The sequence below is a fragment of the Balaenoptera ricei genome, chromosome 1 (genome assembly GCF_028023285.1).
Source record: "Balaenoptera ricei isolate mBalRic1 chromosome 1, mBalRic1.hap2, whole genome shotgun sequence".
NCBI lineage: Eukaryota > Metazoa > Chordata > Mammalia > Artiodactyla > Balaenopteridae > Balaenoptera > Balaenoptera ricei.
The window spans coordinates 61925455-61944970 of NC_082639.1; the positions used below are offsets into that span (position 1 = coordinate 61925455).

General features: G+C 37.3%; 1 protein-coding gene across 1 annotated transcript in view; it reads right to left on the reverse strand.

The window, feature by feature from the left end:
* The window catches only part of NEGR1 (neuronal growth regulator 1), an 836678-nt gene that overhangs the window by 176512 nt on the left and 640650 nt on the right, over nucleotides 1-19516 (reverse strand). The window contains exon 4 of the mRNA XM_059915204.1: nucleotides 14616-14736. Coding sequence (XP_059771187.1) covers nucleotides 14616-14736 — 121 coding nt within the window. The remainder of the gene's footprint in view (nucleotides 1-14615; nucleotides 14737-19516) is intronic.

The window sequence follows — 19516 nt, forward strand, 5'->3', positions numbered from 1 at the left end:
GCCTCGAACCTGTGACCCCTGCATTGGCAGGCAGATTCTCAACCACTGTGCCACCAGGGAAGCCCCCAAGATTCATTTTGCTACTAAAGAATTGAGAAAAGATTAGTTAGGGTCTTCATTTGGCTAGACTCTGGGGAGGAAATATCAAGGGAGTATAATCAGTTACTTCACGGCACTGTTTGCTTATGTTCCTTATGGCTGTCGTTCTGAGTTGGGTTCCAATTCTCTGCCCTTTAACATATCTGAAGGCAAGCCCCACATGGTGCTAAATCATGCAGTGTATCCATGCTCTGTGCGTGCAGGCCCATTTCTGGCCCGTGCCCAGCAGTGTTACGTGCATTCTTACCAGGGTGGCACATCAGTCACACTTTAGCGTCAGCAACACCTGCTGCTCCAATCAGCCTGGCAGGTGATTATGGTCAATAAAAAAAGGAAAGCATCTTCTCTGGGGGAATGTTCTTCCTCTAGAGGACGTTATCTCTCTGACATGACTGGAACAGTCCAAAGCTTCCTTTCTTCCATAGTTGGGAGTTTTAGAAGTACTGACTCATCAAGCACCATTTAAGAACCTGTCTTCACCTCGTAGATGACTGGGGCAGCCTTTCCAAAGCTGACATTGAGGGAGAGAGACTTCTGAGATGATGTATATCTCCGGAGGGTGTATTTCTGTGATTTTCCTACAGGGATCCTGGGGGTAGTGGTAGATGGAAGGTTTCTCAGCTATTTAAACCAATTCTGAAAATAGTCATTACTTACTACAAAGATGAGTTCTATACTAGGTGATTAGGGGCTAACCTGGACAACACATAATCTTTGAAGATCTTTCAAGAAGAATCAGATATATAAACAGGTGTTTACAACAGCGGGTGGTTTAGTCACTGTGGGGACCCTTTTAAGATGAATACGTCTACCCTTAGGTATTAGATCCAAAAAAATTGAACCATGCCTAGAAGTCCCATCATGTATGACCCTAATGTAATTTCACTCCTTGACTAAAAACAAATAAGAAAAGAGCTCTTTAACTGATGACGCTTTTTTTATGAAACAGACTTATCCTAATATGTTTGGATATAATTATATTTTCTGAAAAGAAAATCATTCTTTTTTTATCAAACATGTATTTGACACATTGAATTGTTATTCTGTGTTAAAGAAAATCCTTGATAGGCTTCAAGCATGTGCACATGAGCCTATTCACAGGATGACCCTCGTCCACTGGATTTTTCATATTTATCCCAGACTTGCTTGAAACCAGACTTCCTTGCATCAGTGATGTGAAATCTGAAAGTGACAACTCAAGCAATAGTTCACAACACACCTTGCAATGAAACCAGGGAACTAAATCCAGAATATTGCCTTTTTAGGAGTTCATTCTCTCTTTTCCTAAATACTTAACTCTTTCAAGTTATAAAAGAATGGTTCTTATACTGACTTAGATTATAGAATGAGAGATGTTTTCTTATAGTCCTTACCCTCCAAAAGAGAGAAACAAATTCTAATAAGCTAGGAATGAAATATGGCATTCCTCTCCTCAGCAGGAGATCAGCAGCATATGGTGGTTGCTTAGAAATGCCTGGTCATTTTTATTTTTTGCATTTTTACCATTCATTGGACCCCATGTATATAAGATTCTTCTATTACTGTGGACTCTGCTGTCCTCTACCCTCTGCCACCAATAGGAGTTTGTTCCAAACCACTATGATCTGACTGTGTCCTCCCAAAATTCATACATTAAAATCCTAAGTCCCAAAGACAATGGGGTGAGTAGGTGGGGTCTTTGTGAGGTGCTTAAAAGTCATGAAGGTGGAACCTTCATGGTTGAGATTAGTACTTTATAAAAGAGGCTCCAGAGAGAGCCCTAGCTTCTTCTGCCATATGAGGATACAATGAAAAGTCTGGGACCCAAAAGAGGACCCTCACTGGACCATGCTGGCACCCTGATCTTGGACTTTCAGCCTCCAGAACTGTGAGATAAATTTCTTTTGTTTATAAGCTACTCAGTCTGTGGTATTTTGTTATAGTAGCTCAAATGGACTAGGACACATACTGAATACCATCGCCCTCCCTCTTCTTTCTTCTGTCTTTTGCTAATGTCTCATAAATCTGTGCACTGCAAGCTATTTGCTTTGCCAGCAGATGCAGCCATCTCATAACTGACATAGCCTGACCAACGAACTAGTTCGGAATTAGAATAGTTCTTTATATTTTTTAGTGTCAGTCAGAAGCACCACATGGAAAACATACTAATAATGACGGTACTTCTATTTCTGACACATGAAATGTTAACAAGCTTCACAATCATAACCTCTCTTAGGCAGTAGCTATCTAGGATGGCCACAACATAACAACAGCAAAACTGACCACATAGCCATTGGCACTGATTGTTGAGGGTGCAAAAATAAATGGAGCAGCTAAACCTGACCTCATTCATTTTCTATATAAATCCAGCCTCACTACACATTTTGGGACTATTGTTTATTATCTGCTTTCCCAGATCAGCAGTAACAATAGATATTTCTAGATAAACAAACTTTCAGGTGCAAATAGTCACAGAAAAACTTCATTGTTGGTATAGGAAATGTGTGTGTCAGACAACAACACTTAAAATATTAAAATAACTTGAAATCGGAGTGGGAGAGGTGTTCTCGAATGATAATAGATCTTTTATCAGATTAGAATTGCAAAAGAATATGATAATAATATATCATGTTGTACAACTGGATAAGATGAATACAGTCTTATTAATTGATCTTTGGGTGGTAGCATAGGAAAGATGGAAGACAGTAGGGGAAGGTAAGTAGTTCTGGAGTCATAAGAGTTATATTTACAAATAAAAGGAATGTTACTTCCAGCAATAGATTTCAGACTTGTGAGAGTTCCAAGAAGTAGTATGAACTAAAGATATAACTCAAAAAAAGAGCTTTAGAAAAAGTCATGGGTGATGGTAAAACTCTGGTATGGTCTTAAAGGAAATGAAGTATAATTTAGTCATCAAATGATGATTAAATGCCTCTTATACTTGATTTAGGAACCAAAGGAAAAAAAGACAAATATGACACAGTTACTATATAAAGGGCCTTAGCTACACCTGAAAATCTGAAGATGACACTGAGGTGGCATATAGGTCTTCGCACAACACACTTTATAATGCTTCTCTCAGTGATAAAGTTCCAGCTTAGGTATATATTTGGCTTTGAATTCATGACTGTATTTCTAGTCTTTTCAGTGTGAGCAGGAATGCTTTATGTATGTGGAAAATGTTAGCTATTCTCAACACATTTATGGTTGAAGTAATCTAACATAAAAATTGCAACATTGTACAAAAAAAGTTTAAAGAGTGTGGGAAACTGACATTTAAGCATTTTCAAATGTATATCAACTAATCTTCATAGAAATCCTAGGAGGTAAGCATTATTAGTCCCATTTTACAGATGAGAAAAAAAAAGAAATTTAGAAAAATTAAGTAAATTTATTTTCTACCATCTGATAAGTGGTAGAACCAAAATTCAAATCCAGGTCTTCTGACTACTCGTATCCTCCCAAAGTAGCAATTGATATATTCAGATCACCAAGTAGAAACCAGGATATTGTATTTGAGTTTGGAGAGACAAGTCAGAAATCATGGGTGGTTGAAGGAAATCAAGTTAAACCAGGGAATAAAACCAGTGGTGCTAAATAACCAAGTGCTATGTGGCATTCATGCCAGGAAAGCCAGGTTCAATCCATGAGGTGAAACTAATGGGGTAGAAAGTCAAACAAAAATGTAGGGTCCAGTTCAGCCAGCTGTCTGGAGATTTCCCTGGACTCGAGGCCTTTTAACTATCTATTATGGGCTTAACTCTGCCCATCAGTGCAGCATCTTACAGCAGGTGTCCTTAGCCTCTGATGGAGTAAGCCTTTCAGGCTACTCACAGTCCCAAGATGAGAAGCATGAAGTGGGCTTTCACCTCCCTCCTCAGGCTACCTTCCTTGACACACACACACACACACACACACACACCCCTTCAGCATCAATTCTCGTTTGTTTTTCTTCCCCTAGGTTCACTAAGTTTGGATGGTAGTAAATCTCTCCCCACAGTGTATATGCATGCTATATCAAGAATGACAGAAAAGGGCTTCCCTGGTGGTGCAGTGGTGAAGAATCTGCCTGCCAATGCAGGGGACACGGGTTCGAGCCCTAGTCCGGGAAGATCCCACATGCCGCGGAGCAACTAAGCCCATGCACCACAACTACTGAGCCTGCGCTCTAGAGCCCACGAGCCACAACTACTGAGCTCGCATGCTGCAACTACGGAAGCCCGCGTGCCTAGAGCCTGTGCCCTGCAACAAGAGAAGCCACCACAATGAGAAGCCTACGCACCGCAACCAAGAGTAGCTCCCGCTCGCCACAACCAGAGAAAGCCCGTGCACAGCAACAAAGGCCCAACGCAGCCAAAAATAAATAAATTAAATAAAATAAATTAAAAAAAAAAAGAATGACAGAAAAAAATAAAACCTAGAGGAGTGTCAAGAATGCAATATTTTTAAGTCCAGAATTGTCTCTAAAGTCCAAATTCTAGTGATGCTATGGAGTTACTGGGTTCTCTCCGACTTGGTCAAATCACCATTATAACATCAAACACGGCTCTTTGTAACACCATTTCAGTTGTAAGTTTTCATATATTTGTGTGACTTTTGATTATGTTCTATATTCCCCATTAGAGTGCAACTCCATTCAGTCAAGGATCCTGGTTGGTTTTGTTATTCATTGTATTCTAAATATGTAGCAGAGCGTTGGGCACTTAATAGTTACACAGTAAGTAATTATTGCGTGTTCTACTGAATGAATTATGTTTTTACATTTTTTTAATGCTTAGTTTTTTCATCTGTGAAATGGGAAAAATGAAGCCAATCTCAAAGTGTTGATGTAAGAATGTTTTTTAAACGTATAAAATGTAATATCTATGTATATATATATATATGTATATATATATATATACATATATATATATATACATACCCACGTATATATCAAATGCAGTAGGCACTAGATATATGATAGGTGTTATTATTGTTCAATGATAGGGTCTGTTTCTTAGAACGGATACATTTCCTCTCAGAGGGCAGGAAAATATTAAAATATTGAGCATACAGGAAATTATTTTTAAAGAAAAGATCTAGGAGAGTGACTGAAAGGATCATGGCATCATGATTTCAAGATGTGCCAAACTCAGTATCAGTTACATGCACATTATCAACCTCATCTAGGCTTTTCACAGATGTGCAAGGTAAATTAAAAAAAAAAAAAAAAGTAAAAAGAGGGAGGAGTAGGAACTGCTAGAAACTAGCGAGAAATGAAAATTTATGTGAACATGCTGCTATAGCAACCTATTGGTTTACTGTATTGCTTGGCACTTAAGGCTCAAAAACGATGTACCATTTATTCCCAGGAACAGACTGAAGAATATCATGCATCACTGTCTTAGCCCCAAGGGGTATCTATCTTTAGTTGTACATTTGAATAAATTAATGTTATTGTAATATGTTAGGACATTTTAATGATTTTAGACTTTATTAGCCTATTTAAAATGTATGTCTTATTTATTTTATGAATTTTAATGAAATTAATAATTTTAGATTAGAGACCTTTGGGCTGCCTTACTTGTGACAGATTGATTTGCACAGGGAGGATATTGCCTTTTAACCCTACATCAAATAAACAAAGGCTACAGTGCAGGTGTCAATCTCCCTGACTGCAGTGAGTCCTGTATCCCTGACAACCTGGCCTTTGACTAGATTTCTCCTCTCTGCTTGAACTGCTTTTCTAATATCAATGTGCCCATGATTTTAATGTCAAATTTCATCCCACAATATACCAACACAACCACTTTGCAGAGACCACGTTCACAAAGAAATCCTGGGAAGTCAGAATTGAGCAACGGATACCAGCTTCTCTTCTGTAATCACACATCGGGTTTACAGTGTTCCTCAGTCTAAGGGGATGATGCAATTCTACTAATATTCTCTTATCAATTTGAAAGTGTATCAGAATAAGAATGGCTCTACTTTATCAATATGAAAAGGCCACAATGCTTTCTTGCAAGAGAGTGTGTTCCAAACACCATGTTAGATGCTGTGAACATGAGGGTCAACACGGCATCTTTGTGCTTTGACAGAGGTGAGCAAACAGGAGTACATCTGGAGAACTTCCTCTTCTAGGAGAAAACGCTCAGGGTATTTTCTGAGAGAAGGTGACATCTGAATTGAGACTAAAGGCCTAGTGGAAGGCAGCCAGTCAAAGGTAGCCAGGGTCGGGGTATGTGTGGAAGGGGCTTATAAGCAAAGCGGCCAACATATGAAGAGGCTTGAAAGACAGAGATCATGTCACAGTTTGGGAATTAAATATTTCAGGATGGCTAAACCCCTATTGTGAGACAGCAGAATGGCAAGTTTCATAGCCAGAGAGGTCAACAGGCGCTAGAACACAAAGGCCTCCTATGCCATGCTGTGCTGTTAGGACTTGATTCTAGGGACAATCAGAAACCACTGAAGGATTCAAGGACCAAGTGACAAGATCAAATATTTATTTTGGAAATATCGCTATGAACATTAAGAACACAACCAAAATCCTGTTTGCTGGTGGACTGTGTATCCAGTATTAACACCCGATTTCAGAATGTCCCAAACCAAACTCAGCACTCAGATCTCTTCCAAATCTCTTTTCCTGTGTTCCCAGCCTCAGCTAATAATTCCAAGATAGAAAACTTGGAATTACCTTCAAATTGTCCTTTCCTTGTATTTAATCAGACACTGAAACATACAAATACTACCTTTTCTCTCTCTTGCTTTTAAACTGCACAACCAATACCCTAGTTTAAGCCATATTTTATATCTTTCCCATCCATTCCTCCCAACTGCTTCCAGAAACATTTTGTGAAGATGGGGAGTAGATCATTTTACTATTCTTGCAAAGCCCTCCAATGGCTTCCCAATGCCTATGGAATCCAGCCCAAATGTCTTATCATGACATTTAAGATCCCTCAAGTCTTGCCCTAAGAGACCTTTCTAAATCTACCTTCTATTACACCATATTTCACATCCTGTACCCCAGAGTATAAAAAACTCTCCACACAATGCTCAGATGAATTGACCGCATTCTTTTCTTGCTAATGATTATTCTGCACCCCTTGCGATATTTGGAAATACTATTCATTCTTTGGTGTCCAGCACAAAAGCTACCTTTTCCCTGAAGCACTTGTTAATGCTCTGATTTGAGTTGAATGGACCCTGGCTGTGTACTTTCAAGGACTTAGGATTCCCCTTAGGGTTTTCTTAGTACTTATTTCATTTTGGTGATTTTTGTAGATGCTCCCATTTGTTTCAGATATTTACCCTTTATCATCTTGGCCTCGGATGACCAAGTCATCACAGGGGTGATGGAGTTGTATTGATAAGACTTTGGTTGTAAGAAGGAGTGAAATATCATCAGGATGAAATTAATAAACTAATAAACAAACAAGCAAATACATAATAATGAGATAACATTAGAAATGCAAGTTCTTTCAACACAGGAACTTATTTCCTTTTCAAATTTTGCAAATTATCTCACAGATAAGTGCCCAATGAGAAGAAGTAAAATCTCAGGTCATCAGGGAAGATCATTTTTAACATGGGGTGGCAATGAGGTTATTTCTAGTACCATTCTAAATCAAAATATGTAACTGCTACTCTTATAATAACGGCCTTGCAAATGAGAGGATGAAAGGGGTGATGGCCAGGGGGGTGTGCGTGTGCATGTTCGTGTGCGTGTGTGTGTGTGTGTGTAGAGAATTATAATTCTAGTCTCTCCCTAATAATCAAAATTGTGGTATAAAATCTAGAAGAGGGATATCTTGACACAAGAGTCAGAAAATTAGGGGTTTTAAAATTTTTTTAAATTATTTATTTATTTATTTATTTTTGAATTTTTGAATTTTATTTTATTTATTTTTTATACAGTTATCTATTTTATACATATGTTAGGTTTTTTTTGTTTTTTAAATCACTTTATTGAGGTATAATTGATGTATATGAAGTTGTACATATTTTATATATACAACTCAATGAGTTTGGGAATTAGTATACACCGGTGAAACCATCAATATCAAGACCATAAACATATCCATCACCTCCCAAGTTTTCCTTGAAATTAGATTTTACTTCCCATTCTGTACGTCCCTTCAACAAATTATTTTACCTTTATGAGACAGCATTTTTCTCAGGCATAATCTAGTTAGAATTTTGCAAGAAATGGGTAAGTTAGTATATTAAGTTACATAATATGTGTTGTAAGACTGCAAAGTCAGCATATAGGGTAAAAGTTGCATGTCATTAAAACTGCCCTTGACAATTCCGTAAACTTCCTTACTTTAAACTAACGTACTTTACAAGCGTCTCCAAAATGGAGGGCAAGTACTTCAAGGTGGGTACAAAGTGATCTGTTGGAGTATGAGAAAAAAATAATAAAATGTCCATTTATGTTGCATTTGTATCTCATCTTTTAAATTTTATCTGTTGTCGGTCATTTAATGTAAGCAATACACCAGTTCAGACATGCATATACATAATTTACAAATAAGTATGCGTATATTGTTAGTTTTGCTAAGTTTCAAATTTTACTCATAGGGATATATGTTCCAAAAATGTTGTGGACCACAGCTTTACATCATTCTCCATGGTTGGGCACTGGATGAAATAGTTGCTTTTTGTTTTAGAACCATGTTATATTAGATACCTATTTTCCACCTGAGAATCTCACTTAGAATGGAGAGATACACTATCAGAGGCAAATGGGAATGAAGCATGATTGAAGTTGTAGCAAGGAATATGTCTCCTATTGTACATCTTTAGAGTAGCAAGTCCATGTCATTTAAATTGTTACTATTATGTATTTATCTCTCTCTTTTTCTCTCTTATGTAGCACCCAAAGCTTGAAGAGTTGACTCTACTGTAAGTGAAATGTAAAAACACGCACATTTTGCTAAACTACCAAATATAAAAATGCTTTGAAAATCATAACGGGTTATACAAATGTGATGTATTCATAACTGTGACACACATAAATTAAATGAGAAAACAGCAAAGAAAAAGGATCTTTGAAGATACAGAGAAATATTTTAACTCATTTTTCTGGTCCCCTTGAAAATAAAAGAAGGAAAGAAGACCCTCCCTCTTACATGCATTCATCAAAGTGAATAACTCAGATGAAATTTATGGCCCATCTAGATGATCCAGTAGTAAATAATCTAGAATAGGAAAAAGGAGAGGAAAGGTCACTCCACTTCATTATGATTTCTCAAGTTCACCTTACCTCTGTAAAGCCAACAGTAAAAAATCATCATTCCCTAAAATGAAAACCTAACCTGATTGAAAAAGGTCATCATACTTCTGTGTAATGTGAACCTGGCATACTCTACCTGGTTGATTTTAGGCATTCTTCTGTCCATTCAGTGATACCTGTATACATTTTGTGACATGTGCATGCATGTTTTATGCACATAGATAATAAATCCTTTACAACAGGCAATAAGGTAATGCTCATCATATTTCCTCTGAAGCAGTGGTGTAGACTGAACCATTAACAGGATTCTGAAGTGAGAAGTGTGCTGACATGTTATTTGTTGTAAAGAATGACAAAAATTCATAGACTAAATTTGAAATTCATTCTTAAAAAGTCAAAATATTATAAGTTCTCATCATACAATATAAAATATTCAATTTTTAGATACATGTTTGTTTTTTAACTGATATATTGATCATTTTAATGTTTTACAACATATTTGTTTTTCACTTATGGACGAAATTTGTATTTACCTATTTGTAACATTTGTATCCTTATCTTAAATTATAACAGAGAATTAAGAAAGAAACCCTGTTGTGACTAAAGAATTCTAAAAAGACATTGCTACAATTGTCCATTTGCCTAAAAATAGGCAAAGTGAATAAAGTATGTAGTATTTTATAAGACTGGAGCAGTTAAACTCATCATAAAAAATAAGAAGGCATGTCTTTCTAGGTTGCAGGCTTGGATTTGAGGAAAGCTAAAAAAAATAGGAGGGAATTCAACTAAGTAAGCAAATAATAAAATTCTGATCTAAGACAAGATGGTAATACCATCTCCACAAAGTGATACAAAACCTATGTTTTTGCAATACCAATTTAAACGTTAGTCCATTAAAATTTACTTTATGTTTTTGGTCTTAATCCTAAGTGAATGTACTGTTCTCAAGCTATAGATGAACTTAATTTCATGTTATCAAAGACATTATTTACTGAGCCTATTCTGAAGTGTCCTTTCACTGCATATAAGGAGTGTATTTCTTTTTATCAGTCTTCTCTGTTATTAAGAAAATAAGTTTAAATTTTTGGCTCTCCGTGCAATTGAACTCTGAACTTTTGTTTTCCCAATACTTAAAATGTTTTTATATAGAGAGTAAAATTTAGCCTATTAGAATTGTCCCTGCCAGGTATGCTGAAAGAAACTATAGTGTTAAAAAATGACCATTTTATACAAAGGGATATCTTAATAACAAGTATATAACTTTAGTCTTTCTCATGATGCTTACCCAAACAGTGCAACAGACTAAAGGTCAAATGGCTAATATTTCTAATATATAAACAGTTACATCATCCATGAGGGAAACAATGTGACAGCCATCTTTGAAGATGGCATCTGATGATTCTCACCTCTTGATATTTATGTTCCCCTATTACCTCTCCCTTTTTGAATAGGGTCACCTTTTATAACCAATAATATATTGCAGAAAAGATAGAGATTTCTGAGACTAGATCATGAACAGCTTCTATGGTATTCTCTTGAATCACTAGTTCTGGGGAAAGTCAACTGTCTTGTCATGAAGACGTCTAGCAGCCCTATTTATAGGTCTGTATGGTGATTAACAGAGGCCTTCAGTCAATAACAGGCACCAACTTGTGGGACATGTGAGCGAGCTACCTCAGAAGCTGATCCTCCAGCCCTAGTCAAGCCTTCAGAGGATCAGCGCCAGGTGACATTTGACAGGAACTAAGTGAAAGACCCTGAGCCATATCCCGCTAACTGCTCCTGGATTCCTGACCCACAGACACTGAGATAACAAAAGCTTACTGTTTTAAGCTGCTAAATTTTGGGTTGATTTGTACTTCGCAATAGATAACTAACAATGGCAATGTATACAAGGGAAAGAACACGGGCTGAGAGGTTGACAAATCTAAAATGTGTCCCGACAGCATCTTTTAAGTGAGTGCTCTTAGACAGGTTAAGTCTCTTATGTTTCAGTTTTGTCATCAGTAAATTGAGGATAATAAATCATACCTCACAGAGGTCTGAAGAATAAATGAGATAGAATTTAAAGGTCCTGGAAAGTGATTTATCCTCAGTAACGTTTCTTTCTTTTCTTTAAATTGTGCTTCATTTTGCAGGTTTTTTTTTTTTAAAAGGCTTTCAAGCATATTATTCCCAGCACACAGAAACGGATTGTACAGGATGTGGAAGAACTATAGGCAGAGATAAGATTAGAGATGATCAGGTACTTCCTCTTGTTTATTTGTTTGTGTTTATTTGTTTATATTTATTTGAATGAAGATCTGGCTTTGAAGATCTTGATTTAAGCGAGATGAGTTTTTATAAACATTCCCTTAAGTATAAGTGAAGAGAGTAAGTTATTTCTGAATATTTTTTGTAAACCTCAAGTATAAAAGATCTCTAGGAAATAAAACTCAAGATCTTCTAAAAACTATGCTCTGCTCCGACAGTCTCTGTCAGCCTCATGCTCCTGGTAATGACCTTGAGGTCAAGAAAACAACTTGAAAACATGCTGTATCTGTTTCTTTTCTGTCTGGTTACCTTGACTCCATTATTTCTGTGTCTTTGATGAAACCAATTGGGAAAGTATAAGTGAGTGTTCGTATGTGCGGTCTTTTATTTTGCTAACTTATAAATTACCTGCAATGCCTTTACCGTGGCATTTAACGTTGATATTTCAAATTATTTTTGATAGACTCTGAGGTCCCATGGACAATACTGGGTGCCATAGTATAAGGGTTAAATCTACAGACTCTGCATTAATATTTGCAAGACTTCCTGGGCTCAAATCCCAGCTCTGTCACTAACTATAGACTTGTGCAAATTCCTTAAAAACACTGTGCTTTGGTTTCTCTTCAGCAAAAGGTGAGTAGTATCTATCTTATAGGTTTGTTGTGAAAATAAAATGGGTTAATGTTAAATAGCAGTGCTCATTACATAGTTTTTCATTTTGATGAAATAAATATTTTAAATGGCCTGGGCCCTGAAAAGATAGCATGGTAGATGCTCTTAGTGAGTTTAACAACAATCATTCAGCACGCAGAATTTTTCTCTCTCTTACTCCCTGCATATACTCAAATTTGCTTTTCTATAATTTTAAGAGGAATTTATATATTCTAGTGGTATTTGAGAATTTGAATATTTCCTCAAATATAACTCTAACAAATGATAAATGTATACTTCATTCTGAAGTGAAAATATGTTTGCCCTTGATAAGTGCATCTGATTTTCATAGTGGCTAGATTTTCTCGTGTGTGAGTGTATTGGGGAGGGGCACTGATTGGGGGGGATCTATCTACTGTTTTTAGCAGTGGTTCTAAACTCCTTTGAAAATCTAATAAAAGCTATAGTCCATCTCCCCACTTGGAAAAAAAAAAAAATCACTGAAGCTATGACTGTGGACACCAAATGGCTCTTTGCTATCTTTGCTCCAGGCCAAGAAAGTGGGCTGAGGATCGCTGTAGCCTGTTTTGACAATGGTCACTGAATTTAGGAACGGGGAAGAGAGAGATATAGCAAAAAAATTATTAGAAACAAAATGGACTTTAGCAAAGGAGTTCTCACTTGTGCTGCTAACAATAGTACTGCTTGTTAGCCTTTAAGAAAGGTATGACAGTTTCAAAAGTGACTTTGAAAGATATGTAAAATAATTTAAGTCATTTTTTAAAACTGTGCTTTGCGGAAAACCAGGGATGGGGAGGAGGGGCTGCAAGGACGTCCTAATGGAAGGGAGGGCTCTGAGCAGGTGGAACTGAGGCTCCATTCACCCTTACTTTCACAGATATCACTTACTGGGCTTCCAGAAAAGATTGCATTTGAACAAAGGGTTTCATAATTTTCAAAGGACTGAGAACCACTCTCCCAGATGTCTATCTCTAAAGATCATCACAGACTGAAGACTTCCCAGCCTGGATTATCAGAATCTGAGGCAGGTTATATTGCCAGATATGTAATCCTGTAGCATGGGACAAGGGTGACCACAGACCAGTTTATCTAATTCTAGGTATATAAAAATATAGGGGCTTCCAGGAAGGCGCAAAGATTTAGAATTAGTCAAAGCATTAATTAATTAGTAAAAAGAAGTAGTAATTGAGCAGCCCAAATTGTAGAAGAGGTTGCATATAAAACTGCGAAAATTTTTAGGTAAAACCACTGTCAGTTATCCAAAACAAATGAAATAGTTATGGGGATGTCTTTTATTGTTAAGGCTGATGTTGAAAGAGAATATCTTCCATAAATCCTCTTTTGATTACAGTTTAAGAAACAAAATACCTGCTTATGTCACATCCATTCTCATCCATTGTGGCAACGTCTAAGTTCTTATGTGATTTCACCTGTTTTCTGTTCAGACGTTTAGCCATAATTAGTTATGAGCCATGACACTAATAAATAAATCCCATATGTATATGTTGAATAGTATGGGATTGCCAACATTTAGCCTTTTTGACTGAAATATGGAAAGTTCATATGGTCCAACCTAACATTTTCTTGAATACATCCCTTCCCTAGTTTTGAAGCAAAAAAAATATATATTATAGATAATACCCTCCCCTCTGCATTACATCTACCATTTTACCCAGGGGGGCCTATTCTTCTTTGATGGCTTGATAAGAGCAGGTAAAGAGATCTGAATGAGCCCACTGGTTGAAAGTAAAGAGAAAGTCATCAAGTCCTGTCTTCTCTTGTTCAACAGCTCTTGCTAAGGCTTTCTGAAGCTCCTCAAGCTGCTCTGAAGTTAGAGTAGTCCTAAAATCCCCTTGGTTAGTCCTTCAGCCATGTATTTTACCCCTCTACAGTCCCTTTAGTGATAGAATACTTAAGATGCCACATTCTATAAAACAAAATGTTAAAATGACTTGTGGGAGAGGGAAGCAGGTGAAAGGGTTGAGGATTATCAAGGAAGCCAGGCAGAGTCCGCAGCTCCGATTGCTTTTGGAGTGCTCTCATGGAAGCTGTGCCCAAGTCCTTTAAGAGCTGGTTTATTTCCCAAGTAAACATGGTTGCCAGCAAGAGCAATGGTGTGCTGGCTCAGAAGGGAGGGAAAGAAATGAAATGCATCAGTGATGGGGGATTTGAAGGCATTTCTGAGATCATATAAACCAAAGTGGACATTTCTTCTGGATGCTATCAGCTACTCATCCCCCCCACCACGTGGGCCTCTTCAGTTTGCCTGCCCGAGAGAAGGTTGCTGAGAATCATTCAAGCCAGTTAAAGAAACCGCTTAAAGTAAATATCTGAAACACAAACACATTAGCTCAAAGTGCTTGAAACAGAGTAATAATCACAAGGTCCTTACTTCTTCTCTCCTTTGTACCATTCAAAGGTCGGAGGCGGCACACCTGCACCTTCGCATCTTATCAATCCGCTGCGTCCTGGGGCCACAGTGCCAGATTTAATTTCCTGAATCGTAGGAGCAACTGAAAGAGAAACAAAGAAAGAAAGAAACTGCGGGTAAGTTAAAATAATCTTCAACCGAAATATAGAGCACACATATTTTTATTCCTTCTATATTCAAAGTAATCTTATGCCTGATAGGCCAATGCATCACATTTTCAGTGTTTTATGCTTCTCTTACGAAACTAGTCATTTTCAGCTTCATTTTTCAAGTTGGACAATAGATGAATGTTCCCAGGGAGTGCAGAGTAAATGCAATACATTTTGGCCTTGCTTGCTATTGGAAAATGGCATTGTTGATGGGAACATTTCATCTGTACTCCAGTCAAACTACACTCCAATAATAGCTCTTATTCACTGAGTGATGGCTGGGAGCAAGTCACGGGGTTTGGTGCTTTATGTTCATGATTTCCTTACAGAATACTCTAGGCGAGATGGCACTATCCCAATTTTACAAATGTGAGAACTGAAACTCAGAGAGGTTAAATAATTTGTCTAAGGTCACACAGCTACTTAGCTTCAGAGTTTGGATTTGACGTCAGACATGTTGACTCAAAGTCTGAGTTCTTTCCACATTCTGTGTTTTTCCCTACTCCCTATGCTTTAGCACATTAGTGATTTTTTTAAATGTGGTTCCTTCTACATAGAATGCTATTCTTCACCATTTCCACAGATTCAAGACCCAAATTTAGGGGTCACCATCTCTATACTCTTCCCTGTTACTCTGGCTGGAAATACCTTTCCCTTTTGAGTAGTTTATCTAAATCTCTCATACGACACACTTTCTATCTTGTATTGTAATTATTTATGGGTATGCCAGGCGTCTTTGTCACTGCCTAAAGGCAGGGTAAATATCTGATTCATCTCTGCATATTCAGAGGTCAAAGCACAGTGCCTGGCACAAAATAATGCTTAAAAAGCTTCATTATAGCATAGCCATTTCTTTTATTCATCAAATAGTTATTGAGCCCTTGATACATACCAGGCCTTTCTCAAGGCACAAGCAGTTAAACTCCTTGACATGATAAAGCTTACATTCTAGACAGGGGTGGGGGGGGATGGGGAGACAGACTATCAGAAGTAAATAAAATAAATAAGTAATTTAAATAAAATGTTAGAAGAAATATTGTAAAAAAAAAAGCATTAGAGCAAGGTAAGAGGAATTAGAGCAAGGAATGGGTTGCAATTTTATAAAAGCTAATCTGAGTAGGACTCATTGACAGGGAAAGATTTAAGCAAAGATGATGTAGATGAGCGAGTTTGCTATGTGAGTATCTGGAGAAAGAGCCTTACTGGTAGAGGGAACAGCTTGCAGTAAGGCCCTGAGGCTGAAGCAAGCCTGGTTCACTTGAGAAATAGCAAGGAGATCAGTGTGACTGAAGCAAAGAGAAAGAAGGGAGAGTAGCAGGAGACGGAGTGTGATGGTTCATTTTGCGTCAACTTGATTGGGTCACAGAGCATCCAGATATTTGCTAAACATTATTTCTGGGTGTGACTGTGAGGGTATATCTAATGTGATTAGAATTTGAATCAGTGAATTCAGCAGCATGTTGCCCTGCCCATGTTGGGTGCACATCATACAGTCAATTGAAGGCCTGAATAGAGAAGGCAGAGGAAAGGAGACTGTCCCTTCTCCACCTGACTGCTTGAGCTAAGGTACCAGTCTTCTGCTCTCAAACTGAGATTTACACAACTGGCTCCCCTGGTTCTCAGGCCTTTGGACTTGGACCGAACTACACCACTGACTTTCCTGGGTCTCTAGCTTGCAGACAGTAGTTTGTGGGACTTCTCAGCCAGCTAAGAAGTGAACCATTTCCTCATAATATAATCTCTCTCTCTCTGCCTCTGTCTCTCTCTGTCTTTGTCTCTCTCTGTATATATACATCATATATATATCACATATGTATGTATGTATATGTGTGTATAGGTATGTGTGTGTATATAGATACACACATATATTATGGGTTTTGTTTGTCTGCAGAGCCCTGAATAATATACGGAACCAAAGGAGGAAAGATCAGATAGGACCTTGAGGGCCATTTTAAGGACTTGGCTTCTACTCTGAGTGAAATGGTGAACCACTACAGAGGAGGGATTTAATCTGACTTTTGTTTGTTTGTTTGTTTGTTTTTAAAGATATTCGCCATGTATTTCTTCTTTAGGTCTTTTTTTTTTTTAATTTATTTTTATATTTATTTTTGGCTGTGTTGGGTCTTTGTTTCTGTGAGAGGGCTTTCTCCAGTTGTGGCAAGTGGGGGCCACTCTTCATCGCGGTGCGCAGGCCTCTCACTATCGCGGCCTCTCGTTGTGGAGCACAGGCTCCAGACATGCAGGCTCAGCAGTTGTGGCTCACGGGCCCAGTTGCTCCGTGGCATGCGGGATCTTCCCAGACCAGGGCTCGAACCCATGTCCCCCGCATTAGTAGGCAGACTCTCAACCACTGTGCCACCAGGGAAGCCCTGACTTTTGTTTTAAAAGTATCACATCACTCAGGCTGCCATGTTGAGAAGCGACCACTGCGAGGCCAGGATGAAAGCTGCTGCAATAAGAAGACAAGTGATGTTGGGAGCTCATACTGGGGTGGTGGCACCTGAGGCGGTGGAAAGTGACCAGCTTTGGGGTCTATTGTGAAGTTGGAGCCAACATGATTTCTGGACAGACTTTTTTTAAAAAAAGAGGGTGATTTCACTTGACTTAAACAGAAAGTTAGAAATACCAATTGACTGAGATGGGTTAGACTGTAGGTAGATGAGTTTTGGAGGGAAACATCAGGAGTTGTATGCATGTGTCATTTTTTTTAATAGGCTATTTTTAGAGCCGTTTTAAGTTCACACAAAACTGAGTGGAAGATGCAAAGATTTCCCATATACTCCTTGCCCTACACATGGATAGCCTCTCCATTGTCAATATCTCCTACCAGAGTGGTACATTTGTTACAAGTGGTGAACCTGCACTGACACATTATTATGACTTAAAGTCATAGTTTACATTAGGGTTCACTCTTGCTGCTGTACATTCTATGGGTTTGGACAAAAGCATAATGACACATACCCATCATCACGATACCATATGAAGTATTTTCACCACCCTTAAAGTCCTCCTATTCCTAAATTTTCCTATATCTGCCTATTCATTTTTTACTACCTCATCACCCTCAGCAGCCACTGATTTTTTAATTTTCTCCATAGTTTTGCTTTTTCCAGAATGTTAAATAGTTGGGGTCATATAGCATGTAGCCTTTTCAGCTTGGCTTCTTCACTTAGTAATATGCATTTAAGGTTCCTCTACGTCTTTCCGTGGCTTGATAGCTCGTTTCTTTTTAGCACTGAGTAATATTCCATTGTCTGTATGTACCACAGTTTATCCATCCACCTGCTGAAGAACTTCTTGGTTGCTTCCAAGCATTGGCAATCATATGTAAAGCCACTGTAAACATCTATTTTTTGTGTGGAACTAAGTTTTCAACTCTTTTGGATAAATACCAAGAAGTGCAATTGCTGGATTGTATGGTAAGAGTATGTTTAGTTTTGTAAGAAACTGGCAAACTATCTTCCCGCCAGCAACGTATGGGAGTTCCTGTTGCTCCCGTGTCCTCACTAGCATTTGGAGTTGTCAGTGTTCCAGATTTTGGTCATTCTAATAGGTATGTAGTGGTATCTCATTGTTTTAATTTGCATTTCACTGATGATATGATGTGAAGTGTCTTTTCATATGCTTATTTACCATCTGTATATCTTCAGTGAGGTCTTTGGTCCATTTTTAATTGGGTTGTTTGTATTATTTTTATTGTGTTTTAAGAGTTCTTTGTATATTTTAGATAACAGTCCTTTATCAGATGTGTATTTTGCAAATATTTTCTCTCAGTCTGTGGCTTGTCTTTTTATTTTCTTGATATTGTGTTTCACAGAGTCAGAATTTCTCATTTTAACGAGGTCCAACTTATCAACTATTTCTTCCATGAATTGTGCCTTTGGTATTGTATCGAAAAAGTCATCACCAATCCCAAGGTCATCTAGATTTTCTCCTATGCTATCTTCTAGTTTTATATGCATGTCATTTTCCATAAATGTTTTCTTTCCTACCAGTTTACATTTAACATAGTACATATTTCAAATAACACTATGGGAAACAGTTCAATACAACAGGAACCTAGAAGGTGCAAATACTAATTCATTCAGACAAAAGATCTGAGTAAGTGCGCACTTTGGATTTATTTTAAGTTTCTTTAGAAAGCAATAAAAAAGTACAGAGTTTAATAATTTTTCAATATGCAGTGAATGTGAAAACTGTAAACACTCTTACAACAGAATATTGCCTTTCATTTTAAAAATACCTGAGCAGAGTAATCATTTTCTGTTAAGGGTGATACTTCACTTTGAAATTATACCACCTCTATTTCTCTGTGAGATTTTTATTCTTAATAGTAAAGTTTCAATTAGAAAAAAACTTGCAAAGAAATATTTTTTTAAAAGTGCTTGCTAATAACTTGGTGAAAAATAATATAAAATGATTACCAGAGAAGTTTGAATAAGAAAATGTTATGAGATAATATACATACACACATTTATAAATACACAAATACAAACACATGCATATTCTCTAACATAATATAAGGAACCATTTGATAAATTTTAACTTTCTTTGTTAAGCAAAGATTCACATCCCCCCCTTATAAGGCAATAAAATTACAAAAGATATTTATAAATGAAAACCCACTTATTGTCAATTATTTATGATACTATTTTGCTTGTGAAAAGTATAAGTAAGATTGTATTTTTACTCTTGTTCTCACAGGCTTTCATC